Source organism: Rhipicephalus sanguineus, chromosome 3, assembly GCF_013339695.2.
Source record: "Rhipicephalus sanguineus isolate Rsan-2018 chromosome 3, BIME_Rsan_1.4, whole genome shotgun sequence".
NCBI lineage: Eukaryota > Metazoa > Arthropoda > Arachnida > Ixodida > Ixodidae > Rhipicephalus > Rhipicephalus sanguineus.
In genome coordinates, this window is record NC_051178.1 from 187,920,147 (window position 1) to 187,944,507 (window position 24,361).

The 24,361-nt window shown below is 45.8% G+C and overlaps 1 protein-coding gene across 1 annotated transcript in view; it reads right to left on the minus strand.

Moving 5' to 3' along the window:
• The window catches only part of LOC119386193 (UPF0764 protein C16orf89 homolog), a 98,988-nt gene that overhangs the window by 16,751 nt on the left and 57,876 nt on the right, over positions 1 to 24,361 (minus strand). The window contains exons 2-4 of the mRNA XM_049414249.1: positions 7,072 to 7,128; positions 4,841 to 5,002; positions 2,860 to 3,007 (exon numbers count right to left, since the gene is read on the minus strand). Of these exons, the coding sequence (XP_049270206.1) occupies positions 2,860 to 3,007; positions 4,841 to 5,002; positions 7,072 to 7,128 (367 nt within the window). The remainder of the gene's footprint in view (positions 1 to 2,859; positions 3,008 to 4,840; positions 5,003 to 7,071; positions 7,129 to 24,361) is intronic.

A 24,361-nucleotide genomic window follows, 5' to 3' on the forward strand; every position in this document is an offset into this window, starting at 1 on the left:
GTCACCGTTCTGTCTGGTATCACTCACGGGGCCCTTGGAAGGTCCGCGCGCATTTAGGCTACCGGTTCATCTACAGCGACGCAGCGTTTCCTTCTTTTCTCTTTGCTTTCGGTGACGAAAGTTGTTCGGCATACTGAAAGGACAGCACCAAGTGATATGAGTGAAATATTATTCTTAACGACAGTTACCTCTTTTCTCGCACGCGCACGAACGAAAACAAAATGTTAGAAAACTGCACTTACAGGTGTACTCAAGAAAACGCGATGCAAGCTTCTGGATTCCCCGACAGAATATGCAATGAAACTGCGCCTATTAACTGCACACAAGATGCATATGTAGACGCGGATGTAGATGTAAATCCTAAAATTTCTGGCTCACAGCCATCCTGGGGTATTGGCTGAGAATCGGGTAATAAAAGACTCCAGGTTGCCCTATTTCACTCCTTATCCTTCTAACTGTAGACTGCTCGGATCGTTAAATATAAACTAGTTACGGCTTCCCAGTGACTACTGTGCATAGAAAAAAAAAACATATACTGTGCACGCATGTATCGCTTAAGGCGGCTCACTAACAAACACAAATGATTCTTTATCATGCTATCGAACATTTTTTTTACAGCGGAAGCTGTTATGAGATCACTTCACCAGCCGTTTTTGGCGCCGTAGTTGTCCGCCGCCGCCGCTGCCGCCGCCGCCGGTGTCCGTAACCAGTATCGCTCGAAATAAGAAAATAAAACGAAATAAGAAAAAAATTCCAGGATGGAACGAGCTTCGAACCTGGGCCCTCTGCGTGGGAGCCCGGTATTCAACCTCTGAGTCCTGCCGGTGCTTGAAACTGCTTTGCAAAAAGGTCCTATACAGGCTTCATGTCGGGAAGGAACCACATTAGCATATGCAATATAGCGTGGTAGAAGAGTAAAATAAGCACTAAGCGTCGCACAACGCGAATTCTGTAACCAGGCGTCACACAATGCGAATTGCGCGACGAGTAGGTTGTTGAATGCTTCCAACCCATTACAAAGGGCTCTGCCATAATTCTTCATCGTCATCAGGCACAGCATCAACAAAGTGCGCATAATGCCTTACATGCGTTAGCAGCTACCAATGCTCTCCGTAGAATGACGAAAAATGGCACAGTGCTTGCTGCCCTACTTCTCAAAAATTACAATGATTTATAGCGTAGTGGGTTCCTCGCAAGTGCACTTGTATTGGTTGCCAAGGAAGCCCATAAGCGCATGATCTATTTGCGCATGTCGTCGCTTCAACAAGGTGCACATGCCTTACAGACGTGTAGCTGGTGCCTCGCTTCTCCGCAGAATGACGAATAATGGCTTAGTAGGTGCGTCGCAACTTCACAAAAATTGTGATTTATGGCGTAGTGGGTACCTTGCTAGTGTACTTTTATTAGCCGCAATAGAGCTTACAACGGGCTCTAGAAACGCCGCTCTTCCAGCTTTCGCTGTGACTGTGCTGCGGTTTCAGCGCAGGCCTGGCAATTTTTTTTTCACAATACAGCTCCTGAATCATTTTTTGTGAGCCACCCCCAGGTAAAATATACTTGCTTACAAATAGGGCAGTTAACCATTATGCTTTTCGACAAAGAACTTTTTCTCACTCTCTTATAAGTAAGGCAGATAGATGGAAAGCAAGCGTCCTCCTGCCGACTCTCATATTGATCTTAAAGGCGCAAGGAAATCTATCTCGTTACTGCAAGATGACGGTAGATAGTAATGACGTCGGAAGTGATATTTCTCCCCATCTCTGGAGCATATTCATGCAGGTAAAACTTTACAACCTAAGCAGATACCCGAGAGATGTCAAATATCGCGAGATGTGCAATGACGATCGCTACGCGAACAGGCAGGACTGAATCGTCTGCTTGCCATGATGGCCTCCTTCTACTCGCAACGATTATGCGGCAAGTGTACCGCAGTAATATACCGCAGCAGGTACACTGCAGTAACAGATAGTGTTTTTGTTTTCATGCTGTAAATAAAAATTCTGCTACGAGTCCTGAGGCTTTCATGTCGTAAATAAAAAGTTCTGCTACGAGTCCTGAGGCTTTCGGTAGAAGCCTTCGTGTCGCTTCCTTATAGTTGAATTGTCGCAACGGTTTTAGAAGGTGAATACATATGAACTCGCAGGTATATTCGTCCCATCAGAAGATGCGCTTCGCGAATATTCGTCAACTTATCTTATTTATGTCTGTATATCACGTATAAAGAAAGGACCGATATGAGGCCTATCGGAGACATCTGCCAAATTAATTGTACATTCACGTCGTACTTCAGTTGCTATGTGTAATTAGAACATGAAAGATTACGTGCTTCCTGTTGGGGATAAGGCGGCCTACAATGGTGGACTTTCAGCGACAAACATTTATTTTATTTATTTATCTACGTATAGTGCAGCCATATTGAAGGTCATAGCAGGAACGGGAACATTATATAATGCCGGTAAGACGACAAACAATAAAAATGCAAGAAAACACTACTAATGGTAATACAAACACATACAAGAGAACAATAATAAAAATGATGTAGTTTACATGTCAGTGAGATGCTCTTCAGTAGTAACTAAAATATCTTTTTGTGGTAAGGAGCGAATGTTACCGGGAAGACACACTTCAAAACTCCATCGTACGCGGAAGGAAACTGTATTTAAATGTATTAGTAAGAGCAAAGACAGGTGTTACGTTCAAGGCATGGGAGCTACGGGTACAACTTAGTAAATGTGATGAAGTTACCGTATAATATAAAAATTTTAAGGCTTCAAATCGATATCGCGAGAGTAGTGATTTGATGTTTAATGATTGAAGGGCTAATGAAAGCGATGTGAAGATGACGCTCATTGCGCTTACCGTGGCGTTGATAACTCCAAGATACAAAAATCCGAGAAGTCCTCCAGGAACTCTTCGGAAGAACGCGGTACCTTCATGAAGTCCGAGCTGACTCGTGATGGCGGGAAATCGAAAGCCCAGTTTCCGAGCCGAATGATGGGAAGCAGAGCTGCGATAAAATTGCCGCGCTTAGCTGTGTCTATACAGTTAACGGAGGCTTATCTTTGTAGCCGGTGTTGCCATTGAACTACAGCAGCCAGAGCGACGGTATGATAATAAGAACGGCGTAAAATGTAAGCAGTAAGATATAGCAAAAAACCTTTCTTGAGTTGCACAGTGTCTAAAATATGGTTGCATTCAGGAGCACTTATTTCAAGAAACACTCGCTCAATCGCTCTCGTAGAGGTCGTACAGAAGATATTGTTGTAGTGAAGTGTATCGTATATCGACAATAAAAAAAAAAGATTAATGAGCAGGCTTCCGTAAATGTTACCGCTCTCGTATCACTCAGGCGCTGGCAGAAGGGTCTCATGCCAGACATTACCGTTTCGCTGTTTTTGCAGCCACATATTTCATCTTACGGCGCATACAAAGGTTCTCAAGAACATATCCCTTGTAATGCCCGCAGACTCGTGCGCTTGCACTGCTGCTTACTGTGCCCTCCAGGACGCATGCACTGACTCCGTCGCTTTCATTGTCTGCATGGCGCACAATACCTTGGAAAAATTGCTCCTAAATTTCTAGCCAGAATTTTCGGACGACCACAAACACAAAAAACGAAAGGTATGAGCACTTGTGACTTTCGTCTTGCGTGTTTGTTCATCGTCTAAAGATTTCGCACTCAATATATCAGGGTGGTTAAAGTCAATATTTATTTTTAATTTAGATTTTCCTACAAACTATCGTCAGCTCTAACTGGCGCGTAATACTGTTGACTAACATGATGTTAACCATTTATAATTTCAGAGGTTGTTTTGTAATACTGTTGGATCTTCGCAATTCAAGTGAGAGCATGGCTTATGACAATTTCCCAGGCAGATGGATTGGCAGCCGGGGACTGACAGAATGGCCTTCACGCGACCGTGATTTAACCCCCTGCGACTTCTTCCTTTAGGGACGGGCTAAGGGGCAAGTGCGCAAGTGCGCAAGTTAAAACCAAGTGATCTTAACAGCATTGAACACAATAGCCGGAGGTGTTTGCAAATGTCCCAATTTGGATGGCACGAACAACCGTGCAGTGTGTTCCTAAAAGGTTCTGGTAGTGTGCGCAAAATCCGGGTGCATACGTCGAAATGTAACGTAATAAAGTAATGTATTCAATGACAGTAAAACTATGCTCGGTTTTTTACTTTCTGGACTATTCGTTGTTACAAACAGCTGTTCGTAGCATCCTATAATATGTATTTGTTATAGACTATTTGGTACCCCCACAGTCGTATATGAGTTGTGGGGTACCAAAGAGTCCGAACGAGTGCTCTATTGCCGCGCGTCTTATTTTTCATGAGTTGAAGCTTCATCCACAAAGCCTGTGGGCAACGCGCTGCGCAGGCCGCGCCGCAATGTGTAACAAGCTTCGCGACTGTTTTAGAACGTTCCGTTAAGATTGCGCGCAGCACGCGAATGTTCCAGCTTTATCAAGAGATAACGCCGCCACCAGCGATATCGCTGGAAAGTTCGATAGCGCCTGTATAAAAGCCAACGCGCTTGACCGCTTGGGAGTTGATCGACGGACGCTGCTTTGTTCGTCGCAATCCGTGCTCATTGCGCATCGCTTGTAAAGTGACTATTTCGTTTCTTGGCACAAGTTCGCCAAATAAAATACTCGTTCTTATCCTGCTGACTTCTGCCTTCGTCCATATCACAACCACGTGACAATATGGGTATTGAATATTATCGAAGACCACGAGTTGTGAGTTATTGCCGGCTTGCCGAAAAAGTACGTGCTTACTGACTATTACGTCACCTATAGGCACATGTATATATAGGTATGCATGCGACTCACCTGCTGCTGATTCCATGGTGAGCGTATCTAGGAACAAAGCGGCACCCCTCTGGTAGATGTCCAGGGACAGCTTGAACAGCTCCCGTGTGCGGTTGAGCGCGGCCGCCGCCTTCGTCAGGCTGAACTGCGCCTCCCTCGACTGCGCTCGTAACTGGCGTGCCGCTGTGAACACAGCGACCACGGCATGCTGAGCCCATTCAAGTGCTTAGTAATGTTATGCACAGGTGTCGCAAATGATGAAAAAGAGGAAATATTTACAATGATAACATCAAAATCAATGGCAAAGGTTAGACATGCCCGGTGCTGACAACGAAAGCCTTATGGTGGCATGTAGTGTTCATTTGACATTAATTATTTTAGGGTAATTCAGCGTGACCCGTTAGAAACACACACACACACACGTGTGTGTGTGTGTGTGTGTGTGTGTGTGTGTGTGTGTGTGTGTGTGTGTGTGTGTGTGTGTGTGTGTGTGTGTGTGTGTGTGTGTGTGTGTGTGTGTGTGTTTATAACGGGTCACGCGTCCGTACTTTCGTGAGCTGCGCGCGCGCGCAGCTCACGCAAATACGGACGCATCCAGAGGGAGACAATCATACTAATAGAACAGGGCAGTAATATGAACATGGAGGACAATAAAAATGCGGACTACCACACACAAAATGTTTTCGGGAGTGATCCCCAAGAAATGGGGAGGCTAGAGAAGATCGATTACTATCTGCCACTATCATCCTTTTTCAAAAAAATTAATAAACTTCGAGGTAGCGGTAGACAGAAAGCCTGTTTGTGTAGATTGTATTTTTTACTTTAAATATTGCCGCTGCGGCGCTTTTGGACCGCTCAGGAACGCTTAAATGATAAAGAAATTGCAGAGACACCAATATTGTTTTTCCATTTGCCGTCTGAACGCAAGATCGACAACAACTAGGCTTCTCAGTCTCTTCTTGTGTTTACAAATACGAGGGGAGACAACCAAAACTTAGAGCATGACCGGACAAAAAAAAAATAAAGCGTATCGCTCACTGGCTGACACTTCGACTGTAATCGCTCGCTGTCAACACAAATTGGAGAAATCCTACACTTTGTTCTGAACAGGCAAGTAACGAGAATATCAGTTTTCGAGCTGGTTCTGGCACCACACAACGAGCCACGAGACTAAAGCGCGTTAAGTTTCCTCCAGAGAACCATCCCATCCCGAAAGGCAAACTCGAGCTCTTCAGAAAAGTGTCATCACACCCGCGGTTTAACCATTTTTATTATCTGCGTTTTGGGCGTCCGCACCCGTGCGACCCAGCGACTTCGGACGAAACGCGTAGCACCAGCCGGGCTGTAGATCTGTTGTCAGATCGGATAATACCAGCAAAAAAAATGTTTACATGTGCCATGATGTCTTTGTAAAAAAAAAAGAAACATGGAGGCGACCCTAATCCCTCACTTTGGTGTCTGGTATAGTGGCAGACGCACATGGGCGTTCGTGTACCCTGGTGTACTCCTTGGGTCAACATTCTGTTTCCTCGCGCTGCCGAAGGGGATCTCAGAGGCCATGTAGAAAGCAGCGCGTAGTTGAGATCTGCTCCGCCAGGGGCGCAACGATCCTAGCTGCTCACAATCAAAGTGGCTGCTCTCTCAGTTAACTAATTAAATTAATTGTCATTAATTATCCTGACAATTAATTGACCGTTATCCTAAGTAAAGTTATGCTCCAATATCATATGTATACAATATAACTCTTCATTTGAACCAGAATCACAGAGTTCGGACCAGTTTTGTTTTATTGTTTATATTTAAAAAACACTTTCTGAATATTCAGAAAACCGAAAGTAAGTGCTCGACCGGAAGTGCTTGGCAGATAAACAAGAATGTCACTCGCCGCTCGTGCCGCTAATAACAAAAAAAGCAATTGTGCGAATTAAGCGCTTAACAGAATGACACAACAATTAACTCCATGCATTAGCAAGCAAGGACGCTTCGTTTTCTAGATTTCCAGAACTTGGAGAAACATGTCAACACACTTGCAAGGTCATAATAAACATATGCAAGGAGAACTGTAAGAAAAGTCGGTGCTCGGAATGTTTTTAGAGGAAGAATACATATTTCACTTCTTGTTCGCCATCTGTTTCTGGTACGTTTAGGGAATGGTCAAGACATCAATAAATAATTCAGATTCTTTGAGGTTTGTTTAATGACGTACTTTTAAGGTGTGAGGAGATTTTTTTTTTTTTGAGAGAGTCATTTACCTCTTAGTGCAGATTCCAGTGCGGGTTGAAAGCGACGTACCTCAAGACGAAGCTGATCTGAAAACGAGAGAAATTTAATTAGTTTTTCAAATTTTATGGACACGCACGCCGGCTCCGTCTTTATCAGTCATTTGCACATCATTCTGCTGCTATAATTTTATGTAAATGACATACATAATGTGTTAGGTTGGGAAACTAGTACGGAACACTCTCTATGCAACTTTTCGATACAAAACAAAACGCAGTACCGATCTACGAGAGCCATGATATGGGTATGCACAGCAAGAATGTGACAACGTGATCTGTTCATGCGTGCCGCAAGAGACAAGGCATACCATATCAATGAGAACTAACAGACTACCAAGCCAAGGAAAGTAGAGGGGATGTTAGTTGTAGTAATTGGGATATAAACGTGAAGAAATTAAAGTGGACAAAAAGATAACATGCCGCCGGCAGTGATCAAACCTTACAACATTCGAATAACGCGTCCGATGCTCTACCGGTTGACCTACGGCGGCACGCCATAGCTCAATTAGAGTCGTTAGAGTCAATTAGAGTAGAGCCGTGAGTTCCACACTATTTTCTGTAGCTAACTAGCGTCGCAGCACTTAGATAGCCAATGTATCAAGCATATCACGACAGAAATGTCAAAGTAAAGAAAACATAAATAAATTATAACTTAACACATAACTTAACAATTAACCTGGAAAACTTTTATAAAGTGCTCGCGCGAGCACTCGCTGGTAGACAAAGATCCTAAGCCAGACTGGAAAAAATTTTCCTTACAGATGATTTGAAGGTTTAACTTGAAGGAGACTTACGGTGACCCATATGACATGTGTGACTGTTTCTAGTAGACTGAGGTTGGGGTTGCATTGCCATCCCAATGCTTTCCGCATTGGGATGGCCGACACCGCAACGTGTGACCACTGCGGGAATGAAGAAAGAAGCGCACAAATTTTCGGGGGTTGTCTGATCGGGGTTCTCCAGGACCAAATAAAGTTTCTTCCATCCATCCATATTTTGTGCGACGGCCCGCAGTACAGTGCACAGAGACTATCCCTCCGCAATGCGCTCAACAGGTTGGACGAGCGACCTCTGGCGGAAGAGAGAATTCCACGCGATCGACAGGACTTAACGCTGAAGAAGAAAGACGTGCGCTACTTGCGATGCACGGGCTTTTCTGGACGACTGTAATTACAACGCCCTTCCTGTGTTTTTAACCTTTCTTTATCTTTTTTTTATCATTGCGTATGTGTGTTTGCTTCTCCCTCTCTCTGTACCCTCTTTTCAACCCCTATATCCTCACCTCAGTGCGGAGTAGCAAACCGGGTGCTAATATCTGGCTAACCTTCCAGCTTTCCTCTTCATTTCTCTCTCTCTCTCTTTTTTTCTTTCTAGTTCAATGACCAGCGCTTAAACGTGTGAGTGCTCCCGTGGGCATCCTTAATTTTCATCATCTCCATCTTTTCATTTCTTTTATTTCTCTCGCTTACGCTGGGAAATTAAACGTGCTTTTCTCTTACATCTTCTACCTCTCTCGCCTCACTGCCTAACTTCGCGATCATCAGCTTGCGGCCTTATGCATGCAAACGAAGACGTCTTGTCTCTGCGATCAACAAAGAACGGTCTAACCGGCCGTGGTATAGGGTCCGTTATCTTCCCCAAACGACACCCACAGGCACAATAAGCGCGAGTCGTTTCGTATATACACTTCTCGCCATTACTGGTCCCCATGTCTTTCACGTGCATTTTTTTCGACGCTTCCGCCAGTCTCTGTCAGCTGACGTAAGCGAAGTAAAGTTCGCGTCTTCTTCGACCTGTCGAGAACAAATCCTTTCTTTGGTTTCCCCTCTTTGCTGGCTACTCCTATGGCTATAGCGATGCAACTCGCAAGTGCTGGGCATTCTTTTTCTTGGTGTTCTCGCCACATAACGATCCGTGTGTTGTTTTCCCTGACAGAGCCGGTAAGGCTGTTTGTAAAGGAAAATAAAGCTCTGGCCATCAGTGAGGACAAAGACGCGACTGCCAACTCCAGAGACGCCCTTGCCCTCGGTCGTGTGCTTTGGGATGGTTACAGCGACGGTTGCAGACTTAGTTGTATTGCAGGAATAGCGTCTTTTCCTTCTCCCCCTGCTCCTCAGCAGGTAGTCAGCAAGCGGCCGCACAGAATTTGTCGCTATCAAGCGCCAATGAAGGAAAAGGCTGAAGGAAAAGGCTGAAGGAAAAGGCAATGAAGGAAAAGGCTGAAGAAGTAACCACATGCTTGGGCATGGGGCTTCTCGGCTTAAACGAATGGACAAACGAAGTAAGGAAGGCAGAAGTCGTAAACGACGTCCGTCTTGTGCGTAAATTGGCAATACAAAACTTGCATTTACAATTCTATAACGAAACTTGAACCAATTTATCTGATAACATATACAGAGTGACCGTGAAAGCAAAAGCGTGTTGTCGCTGAATATGCAAATCTGGTATCGGAACGAGCATCCTCCACTGACGGCAACACTTGCAAGTAGTTCTAGCCAGTTTTGCAACACGCCGTCTCGAGGTTTGCTTTCTAAGCTGTAGTGTGCGCGTATCTCACAGGACTCGAGCGCGGCGCCACAAAGCCCAGCTTCGTTTTGGGAGCCCAACCGAAAAAAGCATCCCTCTATATCAATAAAGCCACTTTGGTGCAGAGCTATAGCTCCTACCCCGGAACGTAAGAATTCCAGCTTTTGAAATCGGGCAGTAAATTCAGCCCGATTGCATTTCAGTTCTTCAAGAGGAAGCAATGCTTCAGAGTTTAAAAAAGAATCGTTACGTTTTCGGCGCCTCATACGAAGTCAGTATATGATTCGTTTTTCTCCTTTCGAGCAGCGACTATTGCTCGTACGCTCAGCATATGAGAATTCTCCCGTCTCTATCGCATTTCACATGAGCGAAAAGAAACGGTGCGCGAGTTGTTATTTTTCCTGGTGGATGTTATTTGTAGCGCAGGCTTTTTTCCCGATAACGTTGAATAAGGAATGAAGTGAAGCACTGCCATATGACGCGATTGTTCAGTGCGCGAGGTTCTCTTCGTAACGCGGGCGAACAAGTGGGCCGTTCGAAATGGGATTTTCATTTTCTTCAATAACGCGGCTCTTAAAACGAGTAGAGAGCCGGTCCGTGTATTCACTTCCATTGAATTCTTACAATATTTCCCAATTCCTGCAGGACACGACGTCTAAAACGATCTTATTCGACGAACACGAATTCCAAAGTGTCTTAGAATAAGCGAATCCTAAAGCGCTCCCTGTCGGAGCCTTACATCCCGCTGAGAGTGTATTGTTCGACTGCCGATGCTAAGCCGAGGCTTTTACGGATCCAGAATTGCTCGAACTGCGGAGCGGCGCCGCAGTGCCATTTGTGCCTATGTACTCACACTGCCTATCTCTTTTCTTCGGCCTGCGTTCTTTTCAGCTGCCATCATTGGTGTTCGAAGTCTGTACCTCAGTACTCATATCATTGTTTGTTCAAGTATGTTGCGTGCTTCGCTGTTCTTGATGCATTCTATTCAAAACTGAAATGCACGAAAGCCTGTTTGTGAAATATGGGCCTAAAAAGCACAACAAACGTGGCAGGAATTCGGAGGCATGTAAAAAGCATCAAGAAAAGCGTTCTCCGCGTGCTCCTATATTAAATAAAGCATTTGAGGCGTCTCATTGTATAGGACATTGCTGTACGACCCGAGTATGGTGCAGATCACAAAGCTTTAACGTTACGTTTATGCTCACAACGGCACTATTTGACTTATTCCTTTCTTATCTGGCTACGCTCTTTATAACTGATGGCACTGTTCTGCAAGTAGATAAGATTGATTACGATATGGTCAAAACCGATCACGCCAGGTGCCTGAAGAAGAAGGTTGAGAGTTGATGTAATCAAATACTTTTTTCTTTTTATTTTTTTACGGGCAACAACCACGCGTCTCATTATGAAGCACGCATTCTGGTGGAGGGCTCAAGACCATTTTGACCACCGGCGGTACAAGAACTTACGACTAGGGTTATGTGTCACGAAATTCCGTGTCCGTGTGACTGTATTCTACGTGAACTTTAGTGTTCTTGTGGGGCTGGAGTGTATTTTGCGTCAACCTTAGCGTCGTCGTGTGACGGGGCATAACGTTCATGTGAAGTATCTTACGACTTAACTGTAACACTTATGCGAGCTAATTTTAAGTTAGATTTGAAGTAGGTTTTTGCGGCGAAAGCCTTAGATGCCTCATCAAATGCGAAAATTGACCGCCAGCGTCGGCGGCGTCAGCGTCCCGCGGCGCCGGCGTCGACACGAATGACGAAAAATAAAATCATCAGCACCTGATGATGTCGTCATGACGTCACAGATCCACAATAATTGTGACGTCATTATGACTTCATCATGACGCCACCATGACTTCGCATGACGGGATGTCACATGATGACGTCACCACATGACATGGTCGCTAGGTCAAAGGTGGACCGATCACGGAGGCAGTGCAAAACCAGGCAATGCCTCCGATTCTGGAGGCAGCGCAAAACCACATTAGATACCGAAAGCTTTAGGATGGGGGCTGGGCAGGATCAATATGTCGACTGTGAAGAAAAAGAAGGTGGCTTTTGCCTTCGAGTCGTCTCAAGCCAATGCATAGGGAGCCTATGAGTTTTATTGTTTTTTTTTCGTGTATGTCATCTTCGTTAATTTCATTTTCTGCGAACAGGTGTCGCCGGCGCCAACATCTCCGCAAAACGTCTTTGAAAACAAAACACAAACACACACAAGGTTTTTCCCTTATTTCTTTTTTCTGTCGCATTATTTTCATTTTGACCTTATTACGAGTTTGACGATATGCAATATTTAACGACCTCCTTCAAGCGAATAGAGTCGCGTTATCCAATGCTGTCGCTCCAATTCGGGGACTCACTTGTTGGGTAGTGTGCCACTCTTGCACCCCTGTTGATTCTTCGATTCTTTGACCTGTTTCTGTGTAATCTGAGGCTGTTCGTTTGAGCTTTTTCATCACTCTTCATAGACGAAACGTTAGCTGAAACGTGCTAGGGGGATATCGGCAGTGTCGGAGTACAGTTGAGCACAAGGAGATAAGATGTCTTTTGTGCAAGGCTAATTTATCCTCTCTGAGAAGTCAACGTCTCTTTTGAGCACCTATACGAGCACGTGGATAATAGGTATGTGGGCTTATGTCGAGAGATTAATTACTCGCATTGTCTTGTGAAACTGTCATCCTGAAATGCGCTGGAATGAGGAGTCAAAGATTGAAACATAAAGAACAATTCCTTGATGTACAAGAGCAACATAGCCTTTCATCCCGTCCTGCTCTGTACTTTTCCATGTCTTCAATTCGTAATAAAATGTAGCACGGAAAGCTTTAACGGAAAACGGAATGGTGGTGAAACACAGTGAGTATGAGCAGCTAAGCCGTAAGATATATATATATATATATATATATATATATATATATATATATATATATATATATATATATATATATATATATATATATATATATATATATATATATATATATATATGGTAGAAAAACAGGTCGACAAACGTGCGAAACACAAGTTTTACTAACGTTTCGGCAGGAGGGCCTGCCTTCGTCAGAGACTCTGACGAAGGCAGGCCCTCCTGCCGAAACGTTAGTAAAACTTGTGTTTCGCACGTTTGTCGACCTGTTTTTCTACCGCATTTTCCACCGGATCCATTGAATTTCACCCCACCATATATATATATATATATATATATATATATATATATATATATATATATATATATATATATATATATATATATATATATATATATATATGCACATTTTGCAGGCACATGTATTTCATGCCAGGCCGCTTTTGATTATTCGAAATTCTCATGTGAGGTCTATACAGGTCAGATACAGTCATGCCTATAGACCACAGAGTAAGAGTGAGGTACCATAAACCAACGTTGCCAGAACACTCACTTGAAGAAACGTCTATATCATCGTTAAGCTCATTACTTACGCAAATGCGCACCATCTAGTATTTGAGCTAGCCGGAAAATCATACACAGCCCCTGTTACGATTAGCTCCGCGTTTCTCGAGGCCGTCCTCGTCTCGCAAAACGTGAGCGGACTTGCCTATCCGTCGGCCTCCTTTCGCATCATGTTGTGATTAGGACTACACTTCGCCGGGTATAGAGACTCAAGAAGACAATCTCGTTTCCAACACTGTTATTCTCTGGAGATCTGTCACGGCACCGTCTATCTACACTGACGAGGCGCATTAGAGCACGCGGGCCGGGCATATTATACTGACTCAGCCATATACGTAAGTCTGTACATGCACATCCTGCGGCGAAATGCTTTTGAGTAGTGAGCCTTTTCGGGGCCGCCTAATACGTGGGGCACGCGTGACCCATCATAAGCCGTATCTTCTCGGTGCTGGCCTCTAACTGTTCTCCTACGCCCCCGGCGGTTGTACGTGCACGCTGTAAAGCTGCCGGGCAGGATGTAAAGGGGTGGAGGTATGAAATAAACCAATGTAGAATGAAGAAAGACGATATTTCAAACGGCTAGAACGAGGCGCATGGGCGTGCTCGATTTGGATACGCGTGAATGTGATTTCACGATTTGTACACCCGCGGACTCTACGCAGCAGACGGCGCGTTCCGCCGCTATAGTGCAAGTGCGTTAAGAACTGCGTCGTTCATTTGGTTGGCGCCCGTTTTAAAGAAAAACGAAACGGTTGCCCCACGACGGTTCCGCGAATGTGGTTTTTCACGGGGAGACGCGTTGATGTAACGATGAAGCGAATCATGACTCTCCACATTCGCAGCATCACCCACTCATGCACACATCAAGCCCAGAATAAGAAACACAGCGTGGCATGAAGAGTGAGTAGCGAGAGAAGGAAAAAAGCAACCATCAAACATTTCAATTGTTGGACGAAGGGCGGTGCCTTCTTTCGAGCGCCTTAGCATTGTACATTTGTACGTGTTTTTTACTACGAATGCTTGTAGAAGGGCTATGCTTCGGGTGTTCATCTTTTATCATGGCGTTATGCGAGCTGTTCCCACGTAATTTTGGCATTCCTAGTCGCAAACACGTACAGAAACAAGTTATGCCAAAGCCCATCAGTTGCAGCCGCTCAGCTTCTGCCTCCATCATATTTCCGTCTCTTCTCCTCCCTCTCTACACTGCCTACCAATGCTCAGGCATCAGGCGCGCAGCGTTGCGGCGTGGTCACCTTACAAATTGTTGTGGGATCGCATAATTTCCCATGATTTACGCTCTATGTGTTAAGAGGAGTACAAAACTGGCGACCTTTTCTGTACTAACAACGCAATGTACCAGCGAATTTCCACGTGATACGCTTTTATTCCACGTGAATTTCCACGTGATACGCTTTATTGACTTGAGGGTAGGCGTGTATACTAGGAAGTTGTAATGCGTGCCAATTTATGGACCTACTTATTTTCCAGAAATCACGAAAGTTGCACGTAATTCGAGATATTTATCATCGAATTTTAAGGGCGATATCGAAACTGACGGCGCTCGGTGCGCAGTAAACGCTGCACCTCTGTTACGCAAGACCGGAACTACACGCGACAAGAAAGTGACACAATTTGACTCAAGGCGCGCCGAAGCAGACTCTGGTCTGGAAAATCGGCAAGCCTTCTAAAATACACGAGTATATAACTTATTCTTTGCGTGCGACCTGTAGTGCTTGTCTGTTTATTTCTTGAACTATAAACAGGTGCGAAAACTATTTCGCCTGTCAGCAAGAAAAAGTGCCGCAGTGGCTGATATTGTGGCTTTCTTGCGCACAACTCGAAAGAAACAGATAAGCAGCAAACACCACACGCAAAGGTAAGGCGATGCGCTGGTGCAAGTGAAATGACTTGCCGCTTTTGACGAGAAGATACGGCCACGACGCGCCTTCATTCAAATTTCGTCACTTCCTTGTCATGGGCAGTTCCGGTGTGACGTAATAGAGTGGTCGCGTTTCGTGCGCAACGGATGCGATCAGTTTCGATATCGCCCTGAAATTTCGATGATGAATATCTCCAATTGCGTGCAACTTTTGTGATTTTCAAATAATGGGTATACCATAAGTCGCAACAGTGTAATTTCAGTTGGGGCGAAGTATTTCCTCCTTTACGTGGAGTTCGTATGCGAAAACGACAGGAGCCTTACTCTCATAGGATTTTTATAAAAAAATGTCTTAAAAATTCCGGCAGATCCCACGTACCGCGGGAATCGATGTTTGCGAAGCAGTCAGCGAGGAGATGCATACACCGCCTCGTTTGTGTTTGAGTGAAATGAAGTCATTCATATCATGACACGTAGTTCACTATCGCATGTTTGTCATGTGTGAATGCATGTACAATCATATACCATGCTAATGAAACGTATGTTCGGTATACACAGTGCATGACGTCCCATTTATGTTCGTCACGCACTCATGTCATGCCATACCACTTTTGGTATATATTCAGTTAATAAAACGGCCAAAAGTGCTCGAAGACAGTGTGATGTAAATCACGCCGTACCTGACATGCATGTCATGATTCGCATGTTAGGACCTGCCATTTATATTCACCATACAGCCATGTCACGCCATAACAATTTTGGTACAGATCCAGTGAATGAAGCGCCCGCGAGCGCTTCAAGGCTGTATCTCAAGTAAGTCATGCACGCGTGTCATCATTCTCATGTTACTACTGATCATTCATGTTCGTCATACATGCCACGTTGCACAAAACCAAGACCCACATCCGAATGAAATCTACTGCTACAAATACCACTATCACCGACACATCACGCTATAAGTCTTTTTTTTTTGCAAAATATGTATAGCGTTGTTTGATTCTGCTTTTTTATTTATATGTCATGTTTTCTTCTTTTCTGGCTGCTTTTTTGCTGTTGTTATTTGCTTTGGTTCTTGACCATGAATTACATGCGTTATCGTTACCGCTACATGCGTTCTTTTAAGAGCGAAGCTCTTTAGCAAATCGTTCCTTCTATCAACATCATAAACGGGTATGTGGCATAGAAATTGGGTAAATCCCACTACTCACCACTCGTCCACTAAAAATGAAGACGGCAACAGTTAGACCAACAACAAATGGTGCGAAGCGACGGCGGCGAGCCGGAGACCCCGAGCACGTACAACGAGAGAATACTAGGTAAGGAGGAACGCAACGGAGGCTGCGAGAAGACTCCGAAGAGATGGAAGGCCTACGACAACGACGACGTGCCCGTAGATCTATGAGAGATGCGGACGCTTGGTTTCAGCGCGAGGTTCTGTCTCTGGAGTTTGGACATTCGTGTCGAATTTGTGACTGTCTGTTAGCGCACCATGAACGTGGCATGTAAATCATGCCGTACATGACATGCATATCATTCTTTTCATGTTACGACATGCTGTTTACGTTCGCCATACAATCTTGTCACGCCATACCAATTTTGGTATATATCAAGTTAACGAAACGGCCGCAAGAGCACTAAGGCCGTGGCACGTAAATCATACCATTCACGTCCTGCATGTCATGGTTTTCATGTTATGACCTTTCATTTGTGTTCGTGGTGCAGGCATGCCATGTCATACCAATTTTGGTATACATTCCATTAACGAAACGGCCACGAGAGCGCGAAGTCGTAGGCGGCTAGATGGATTGATAGATACGCTCAGAGTCGCAGAAGTTCGTTAAGAAATGCTTCGCATTTAAAAAACACCCTGTAAGAGCCCTGGGTCCTAATCCAATTCCTCAAAAAACATTGCTATTACTACCGCCACCGACCCCCCCCCCCCCCCCCCCTTTGCTGCATACGCACAAGCACATGCACACACTCCTGAGTTCGTCTCTTACTGACGCGTTCTGTATTACCTTGTATAATTTTCCTTCCTTTGCAAAAGAGTCTCTAATCAACGGTGGTTCTTAGAACCAATCAGTTCCTTTGTATTGTGTATGCACAATGTATCGGGCGTCACAAAGGGTTTTAGGAAGTCTGATGTCGCCTTAATACGATTCGAAGAGCCAGTCGCGACACACGAGACGCAGCTGAATAAGAAATAACGAATGCTGAAAGACAAACCTGGCGTTAAACCTTGTTACGAGACCTTTACACACATAACGAGCCGTCTTACAAGTCAAAGCTTTCCGCATGCGTCTCATCCCTGGCGGTAATAACACTTTTTTTTCTTTTTTAAAGCGAATTATACGGTGCAATGTGACACGCATGAGACGACGACGGGATGGCCTGACCCATGGAAGGCAATTATTTTAGAACGTGTCCTCTGGAGACTTACGGGCCCGACAAACTTCCTTTATGATGCTAATTTAGTTCCGAGCCTGTGCTAAGCTCATTTGCATAACGACGTGACGAAATTGTGTTTGCTCTGCCTGCAAACAAGAACGCGTCGCACGTTATGCACAATGAAAGGCACAAGGCGGCGATGTCGACATTGAGCAACGCAAACAGGAAATTAATTAGTTCTCGTCGAACTTAGTAGGGCCAAAAGTAACACCACGCGCTGCGCAATGCGGCAACTTAGTGCGCGCTGCCGTAAATAGACCATATAATGACATTTCGTATGGGCTCTTAGCGTTAGTTAATGTAGGTGCCCGCGTGCTCGTGCAACCGTTCAAACAGCATAACAATCGATCCTCGCATAGCCATATGACATATTCACCGTGTCTGCATGACACTGCATTACAGTTAGTTTTCCGCCACCAGGGTGCGAACACGCCACTGAGCTACACGCGTATGACAGTTTTGAAACTTTCTACTAAACCGCAGGGGTTACAATATCGAAAAGTCGCGCAGCCCCTCAAGCATTCGCCTATGGGGACTCGAAGGCTAAAGCCATCTTCTTTTTCTTTTCAGTCGATTATATTGATCTCCCACGAAAGTTCTGTGCACCTAACGTGGTTTTGTACTGCCTCCGGGATCGGAGACATCGTAAGCTTTCTGCACCTCACATGGCTTTGCACTGCCTCCGGGATCGGCACACCTTTAACCAAGCGACGTTGTCATGTCAGTACGTAATCATGATGTCATCGTTACGCCATGACGACGTCGAAAAACTTGTCGATCTGTGGTGTCATGATGACCACTGGGTGACGTCACCACATCATGATTTTTTGCATCACTCATGTTGACGCCGACAGTCACTTGTCGCGTTTGATGAGGCATCTAAGGCTGTCGACTTAAAATATTTGACAAAAAAAGTTGCCGGAAGGACACTGCGCAACATGCATGTTAGTGCGTGAAGTACTGCTACAGCAACGTGAAGGAACTAAAAGACGTACTTGTAGAGCACCTTGTTGGAGGAGCGAATGGGCGTTTGTGGCCGATTGAATGTTCCGTTGCAACATAATCATCTCTTTTTACGACAATGGAAAGTTGTTATGACTCCATGCGTTGTGCCTACCCCTTACCCCTCCCCCTCCACTCGACCCCACCACTGTCTTTGAAGTTTCTGTGTACCAGGGATAGCTGGGTTAAAATAGCGTGCGGCAACATCAGCTTACTCGTAGCTCTCAGAGTTGTCCTCATTGTATACTTGCTCATCAGTGCAAAAATGTCACCCTCAGCACCGTTGACAACGTCCAAGATGACTGCCACCGTCGCGAACATCGTAATGTTCCATGAAAGCGTCGTCAGACAGGTTCTGCTTCGACACTCGGTCCCCTGTCGTTTTCACTGCAGCGTCCGGCATGCAACGTTACAATCGGCCAGTGTGCATACAGTGCGTGATAGTAAACCGCAAGGGTACCGCAATAATACGCGTACGCGCCTATATAACACGGGGTTAGTAATTCCTCGGTCGCATAATTGTAAAAGCGTGTTCGCCGAAGGAAAACTGTGGGCGAGGGTAGTCTGGAGAGAGAGAGAGAATGAAAGTGGGGAAGAGGAGTCAGCGGAACGAGAGATGCGGAGGGGCGGCGAAGGTGAACGTTATGCAGCGGTCCGGCATCGCTAGCGGTTGTGGCGCACCTCCGGACGGGCCGAGCACGCGCTCGTGATCCCACCCAGGGCGGTGCTGCGTGGTCCGAGGAAGGCGAACGCACCTGTCGGCCTCTCACGCTTCTTCTCGGGGGAAAGAGAGGGAGATAGGTAGAGAAAAGAAAGGGAGGGGGAGGTCCCGTTTTTCAACGGTGATTGCTGTCATGCATCTTTTTGTTTTGCCATCCTTCCCCCGTTAAAATGGCCGGGCTTCGGTCACTCTCTCTTTCCCCCTTTGACTAACCTTCCGCTGACTTCACTCTCACCCCTCTTCACAGAGCGACGCTTTGGAACTATAGGGTCCGCCGTCACCTTTTACATCTGGCCTAGAAGCAGCCCCGCCGTAAATCTCTCGAAACGCCGCTGACCAGTGTGCCTCGTTCTGACACGAAGCCGCTGTTCGGTGACAACTAACTCTTGGTTGTTGCCGAAGTTTACGTGAGTAATTGTTGTTCCTATGCTTCAAAACGAGTGAGCAAACCTGCAGCCTTTGTTCAACGCCATCGACACAAGAAGTCTTCCCCGACCGCACTGAGCAGTACCTCTTACGGCGGATGCTCCAGAAAGGAACCTAACACTGGGCCGTCATGCCAACGGCGTCGAGCAAGAAAGTGTCTAAGAGTGAGTCTGTTCTCTTTAGACGTTGCCCGTCTTTGATAGGTGCCACAGTCTTAAGTCAACGAATCAACTTCCACTGTAGACTTTTCACTAGAAGCTGTTGGCTATATAGCCCTAGCAGGAGCTTAAATAAACTGGGTGAAATATGTGTTAGCGCACCCTCTATTTTGCTTTCGAATGAAGAATTTGATTGGCCTTGCGGGGCTTTAGGCAAAAGTGACTGTAGCTTGTGAAGCATGTCCACGTGATTGGCGTAGTGAGTGACGTGCGTGGCTTTTCTCCCTTGGTCCCTCCCTTGTATATGTGCACCTCTAACCCGATAACGTTGAAGAGCTCGTTTCGTAGAAATTCCGGTATTGGCGTCGGTGTCGGCGTCGTTGGTTGTGAGCGAAAAATCATCATCTTGCCGTGACCGAAAAATCGAGAAAGATGCAAATAAAATAAATATAAAAAAACATGGCTGATCCCTCCGTCCTAGGAATCGGTATAACACGAAAGTGAAACGTGTCTTCACAGAAGTAGTGCTCATTGTGTAGTGATATATGAGAGCTTGTACAATGTCTATTCGTGTTTGGCAGCTATAGCACCGTTTGACGTGGATGCACCCATGTTGACAGCATGTCTCTATCGCGACGACTAACGCCCATGATCATGATTAAACCATTGTGGTAGCTGACGGTGTGAACATTTGGACACAGCGAATCGTGAATCCCGCGTAAGGATGATATTAACAAGCACATAATCAACACTGGTACCCGGTATGCACTTCTTCAAAGCGTAGTCAATTAAGGAGAGAAACGGCACGGTGTGCGCTTTCTAGTAATTGGTAGCCGACTCCTGTGCTCATGCATACATAACACACACTGCGCTTCAGCAGCACAGGAGGTAGAGGTTCGTAGCCTGAGCCGCAAACGCGTGCGTCCCGCTGGCCTCTGTCTCGCAGGCGCTGCTCGCGCTCCACCGAGGCACGACATTCGCTCGTCGAAATCGCGTCCTTTCTGCAACGCATATTAGTTTTGTTAGTCGGTGCTCTCGCAATTGAAGCAGTCGGTGGCGGAGAAATCCCGTTGGTGTACGTGGAAGCTGCACTACTCCGATGAGCCGACGCACGCTAACACGAAGCCAAAGGCAAATAACGTAATTTCGTCAAGGGTGCCTCGGCGACGCCAGCGCGGCCAGTCTACCTCTCTGGTATCGAGACGGTTTAACCACGACCTCCGGTATCGCGTGCAACCTCGGAGTAAGCGCTAGTAAGTGTCGATCGTGAAGCATTACTTCTTTTCACATCCCACAGACGGCGGCACCGCCCGCTCCGCCCGCGGCGAAAGAGAGTGTGTGAAAGATATAAGGCGCGTTCGCGCCGTGTCTAGCATCTCCCGAGTTGGCTTAGTCGGTAGCGCGTCGGGCGCTTGCCGTCGCGGCCGCAACGTCGTGGGTTCGATTCCCAGCATGGTATATTTTTCTTGGTTTTTTTCTTTCTCACCCGTTGGCGTCCATTTTATCAACGTCATATCCGTGACGGATGTACTTGGTGGACCCCGGCATAAAACACTTTCGTGTTAAAAAACTTCAGTTCAAGTGACAACCGAACCCATGTCGCCTGCGTGGCAAGCAGGTGTTCTACCACAGAGCTACGCTATTGCTTGAAACTGCTTCGGAAAAAAATAACACTTTATGAATGTAATGTAGTAGAAGGAGTCTCCTTAACGCATGCAATATTGCGTGGCAGCAGCGTAGAATTGCGCCAGGCGTCAAAACATGGGAACTGCGCGACGAGTGGGTGTTTTAAACGCCCGCCCATTACAAAGCGCTCCAGACATTTTGCCATCATCAGCTTCAAAATCATGAACAAGTGAGCAGCTGTGTATGTTCGCGTGTTGCCTTACGGGACGCGTAGTGGCCCTTCGCTGATTCGCAAAAGGAATAACTATGGCATGGTGGGGCATTTAACTGTACTTGCAGTAGGTATTCTAGGATAGTTTTAAACAGCTAATGTTGCGCGCACAGTCACTCGTTTCCTTACGGCACGGTTGAGGCACGCACCGAGAACCGAAGCGAGGCTGAAAAGGCGATGCGCACGGGACCCGATTACGCTATCGCGTTCTGCTCTGGAAGGCGCAGCTCAAGAGCCCTCCAAGTTTTTTCACCGAAACAAATCTAGTTGGAACTTGGCGCTCTTTGTCTCTGCTTGTTCTGTCCCGTTTCCCGTTCTTGTATGCGCTGCTAATACTTTCTAACGGGACTATGCAAGCGCATAGGCGTGGGGACAATAAGCAGTGGCCTTAGTTCCGCGTTTACGTGTTTGCATTGGACAGGAATAGCAGGTAGTATGCTATTTAGCTTTACTTCTTCTAGATCCCTTCAAGTGTCGTACAATATAAAGCGTACAAAAGCTATCAAGTTCTTCGATTCGTACGTTTGATACGTAACATAAGAAAAAAAATGTACCCTCCAAGTATTAGTTCACTTGGAATAGGCCTGTTATCGGCGGGTATACGTCCACACCACATAGCGGGGATCACAAGCGAATTCGGTAGCGTGACGCAAAAATAACACGCTCGTAAACTATACACACTCGCTGACTGGTATTCGTTCGGTTAATCTAAGCCGTTAACAAGATATGGTCGGGTCGATAATTCTCACCAGCGTTGCAATTCTGTATAAACTCATTACAGAACGCCGGAACACTTGGATTAATCTAAGCGTAATCCTCTCACTACAAGGTTGCCAGAAAAACCTCCCAAGGCGGTTTACATCCTGGTTAGTACAATTTTTTTGTTTTCTAACTGCATCTGCCTAAATGCAGACGCAAGTTGCTTACTACGAAAACAAGAAAGTTGTAATCGCATTTTTTTCCTTATATATATATATATATATATATATATATATATAATAATATATATATATATATATATATATATATATATATATATAATATATAATATCGTGCAAAGGTTATTTACCTTCACTATAAGAAAAGAAAGGCGTGGACAGAAAGAATCTCGCACATGCCACGAAGGAGAATGACAAGACGTATAATTAGATTTGCGACGTCAAGATGGCGATTATCCGACGCCAGCGACTCGCTGTGGCACCTTTAACGTCATTAACAACAAGGGCAATATCACAAGAGCCCAGTGATCTTGTTACCAGCAGAACAACACAAAGGTTATTAAGAAAAAAAGAAAGGGCAAGTGATGCACTTCTAGCGCCACGGCACTGAAGCACAACGGAGTCCATTCTGACTTCTTCTGCCGTGTCTTGTAAACATCGTGGCAATCATGGAGGAAGGAAAATAAGGAGAGGCCCTGACGTCACATTCGTGAAGCCTCCACATCGCAAACACCCGCATCGCCTCCTAGCGAAGGAGCCTCGAAACATTTCGCGATTTCCGCCGTGTCGTTTGCAAGCGCAATGCGCGATTCGAGCCTTTTTTTTTTCGCCGTGCAAGTGCAAGCGGCGCCGCAGCGCAGGCGATTCACGCATGCTGAGGCTGCCCCTTGTGTGTGCTCTTTAGGAAAGCTACGCAATGCCCAGCTGTTGCGTATGGTTGCGTATACCCGGTGCAAATCGCGTGCACTGCGGAAAGTACCGGGTGTCACTTTCATGTGTACGTAACGTTCGCTTCATTGCTGATCACTAATGCATGTATTTGCATGCGAAGCTCTCGGATGTGCGCTCTGTTGCTTCTTACTCATTATGTCAACTCAGAACACCACGTGAACTTTGTTTTTGGCGTCTGACGCGCCGTACATACATGCGCCGAAGGCATCGTACGTTTTTAGAGACTGTGTCGTTCAACGAAAGGGCAATAAACTTATGTTGTTATCGGACTACGTGATGTATGTATTGTGCGGTGTGCGCTCGCTGCGTGCTTGTTGCTGTGTGCGTACTGGAATTACAAACTTTACGTGCACGATCGCGTATACAATACAGCGGTGTCCTATTTTCAACGTGAAGTTACGTCAACTATAGGTTGCATTGCGCCGAATAGCTACTACGCTCACTCCATATACACGAACTAAGAACCGCTAATCCGGCAACAGATCGGGGAATCGGGCTACGAGAAAGGGAAGGCCTAACGCCCAGCAGAACGCGTAAGTCACTGCTAGGTGAGTTCGAATACGATGATGCAGGGGCTGAACGTTTTTGATCACCGCACGTACCGATATTCTGTACTGTTGCACAAAAACGCTCCACGAAGAATTTCAGCACGCAGCGCTCGGGCCTGTCACGCACGAACAGCCTGGTAAACGTCATCTTGCAACATTTTACTGCGTGCGAACCGCAGAATACACGCTAAGTTTACGCCGGGACTACAAATCTGCGCAGAGGCTAACCACCGCGGAGAGCACCCGCGGGGCGTCTGCTGTTTTGTTTGCCCCATACCGGTTTTTGTTTGCCCCATAAATCTGACGTCACTTCCGCCACACTTTTCGCAATGCATTGAAATACGATAGGGCCTCTCCTTAGTATTCCTTCCTCCATGGTGGTAATGAATAAAAAAGTTTTAGCAAGTAAACCGCACAACAAAGGCTTACGAGTTCCAAATCTGCTTTCAAAGGCGCCTTCCTCTATAACGGAAGTCAGAGAAAAAAAAAGTTTTATTTCTGGAAGATAACACGTGTAAGAGATGATAAACGTACCTAGAATATTGCATGA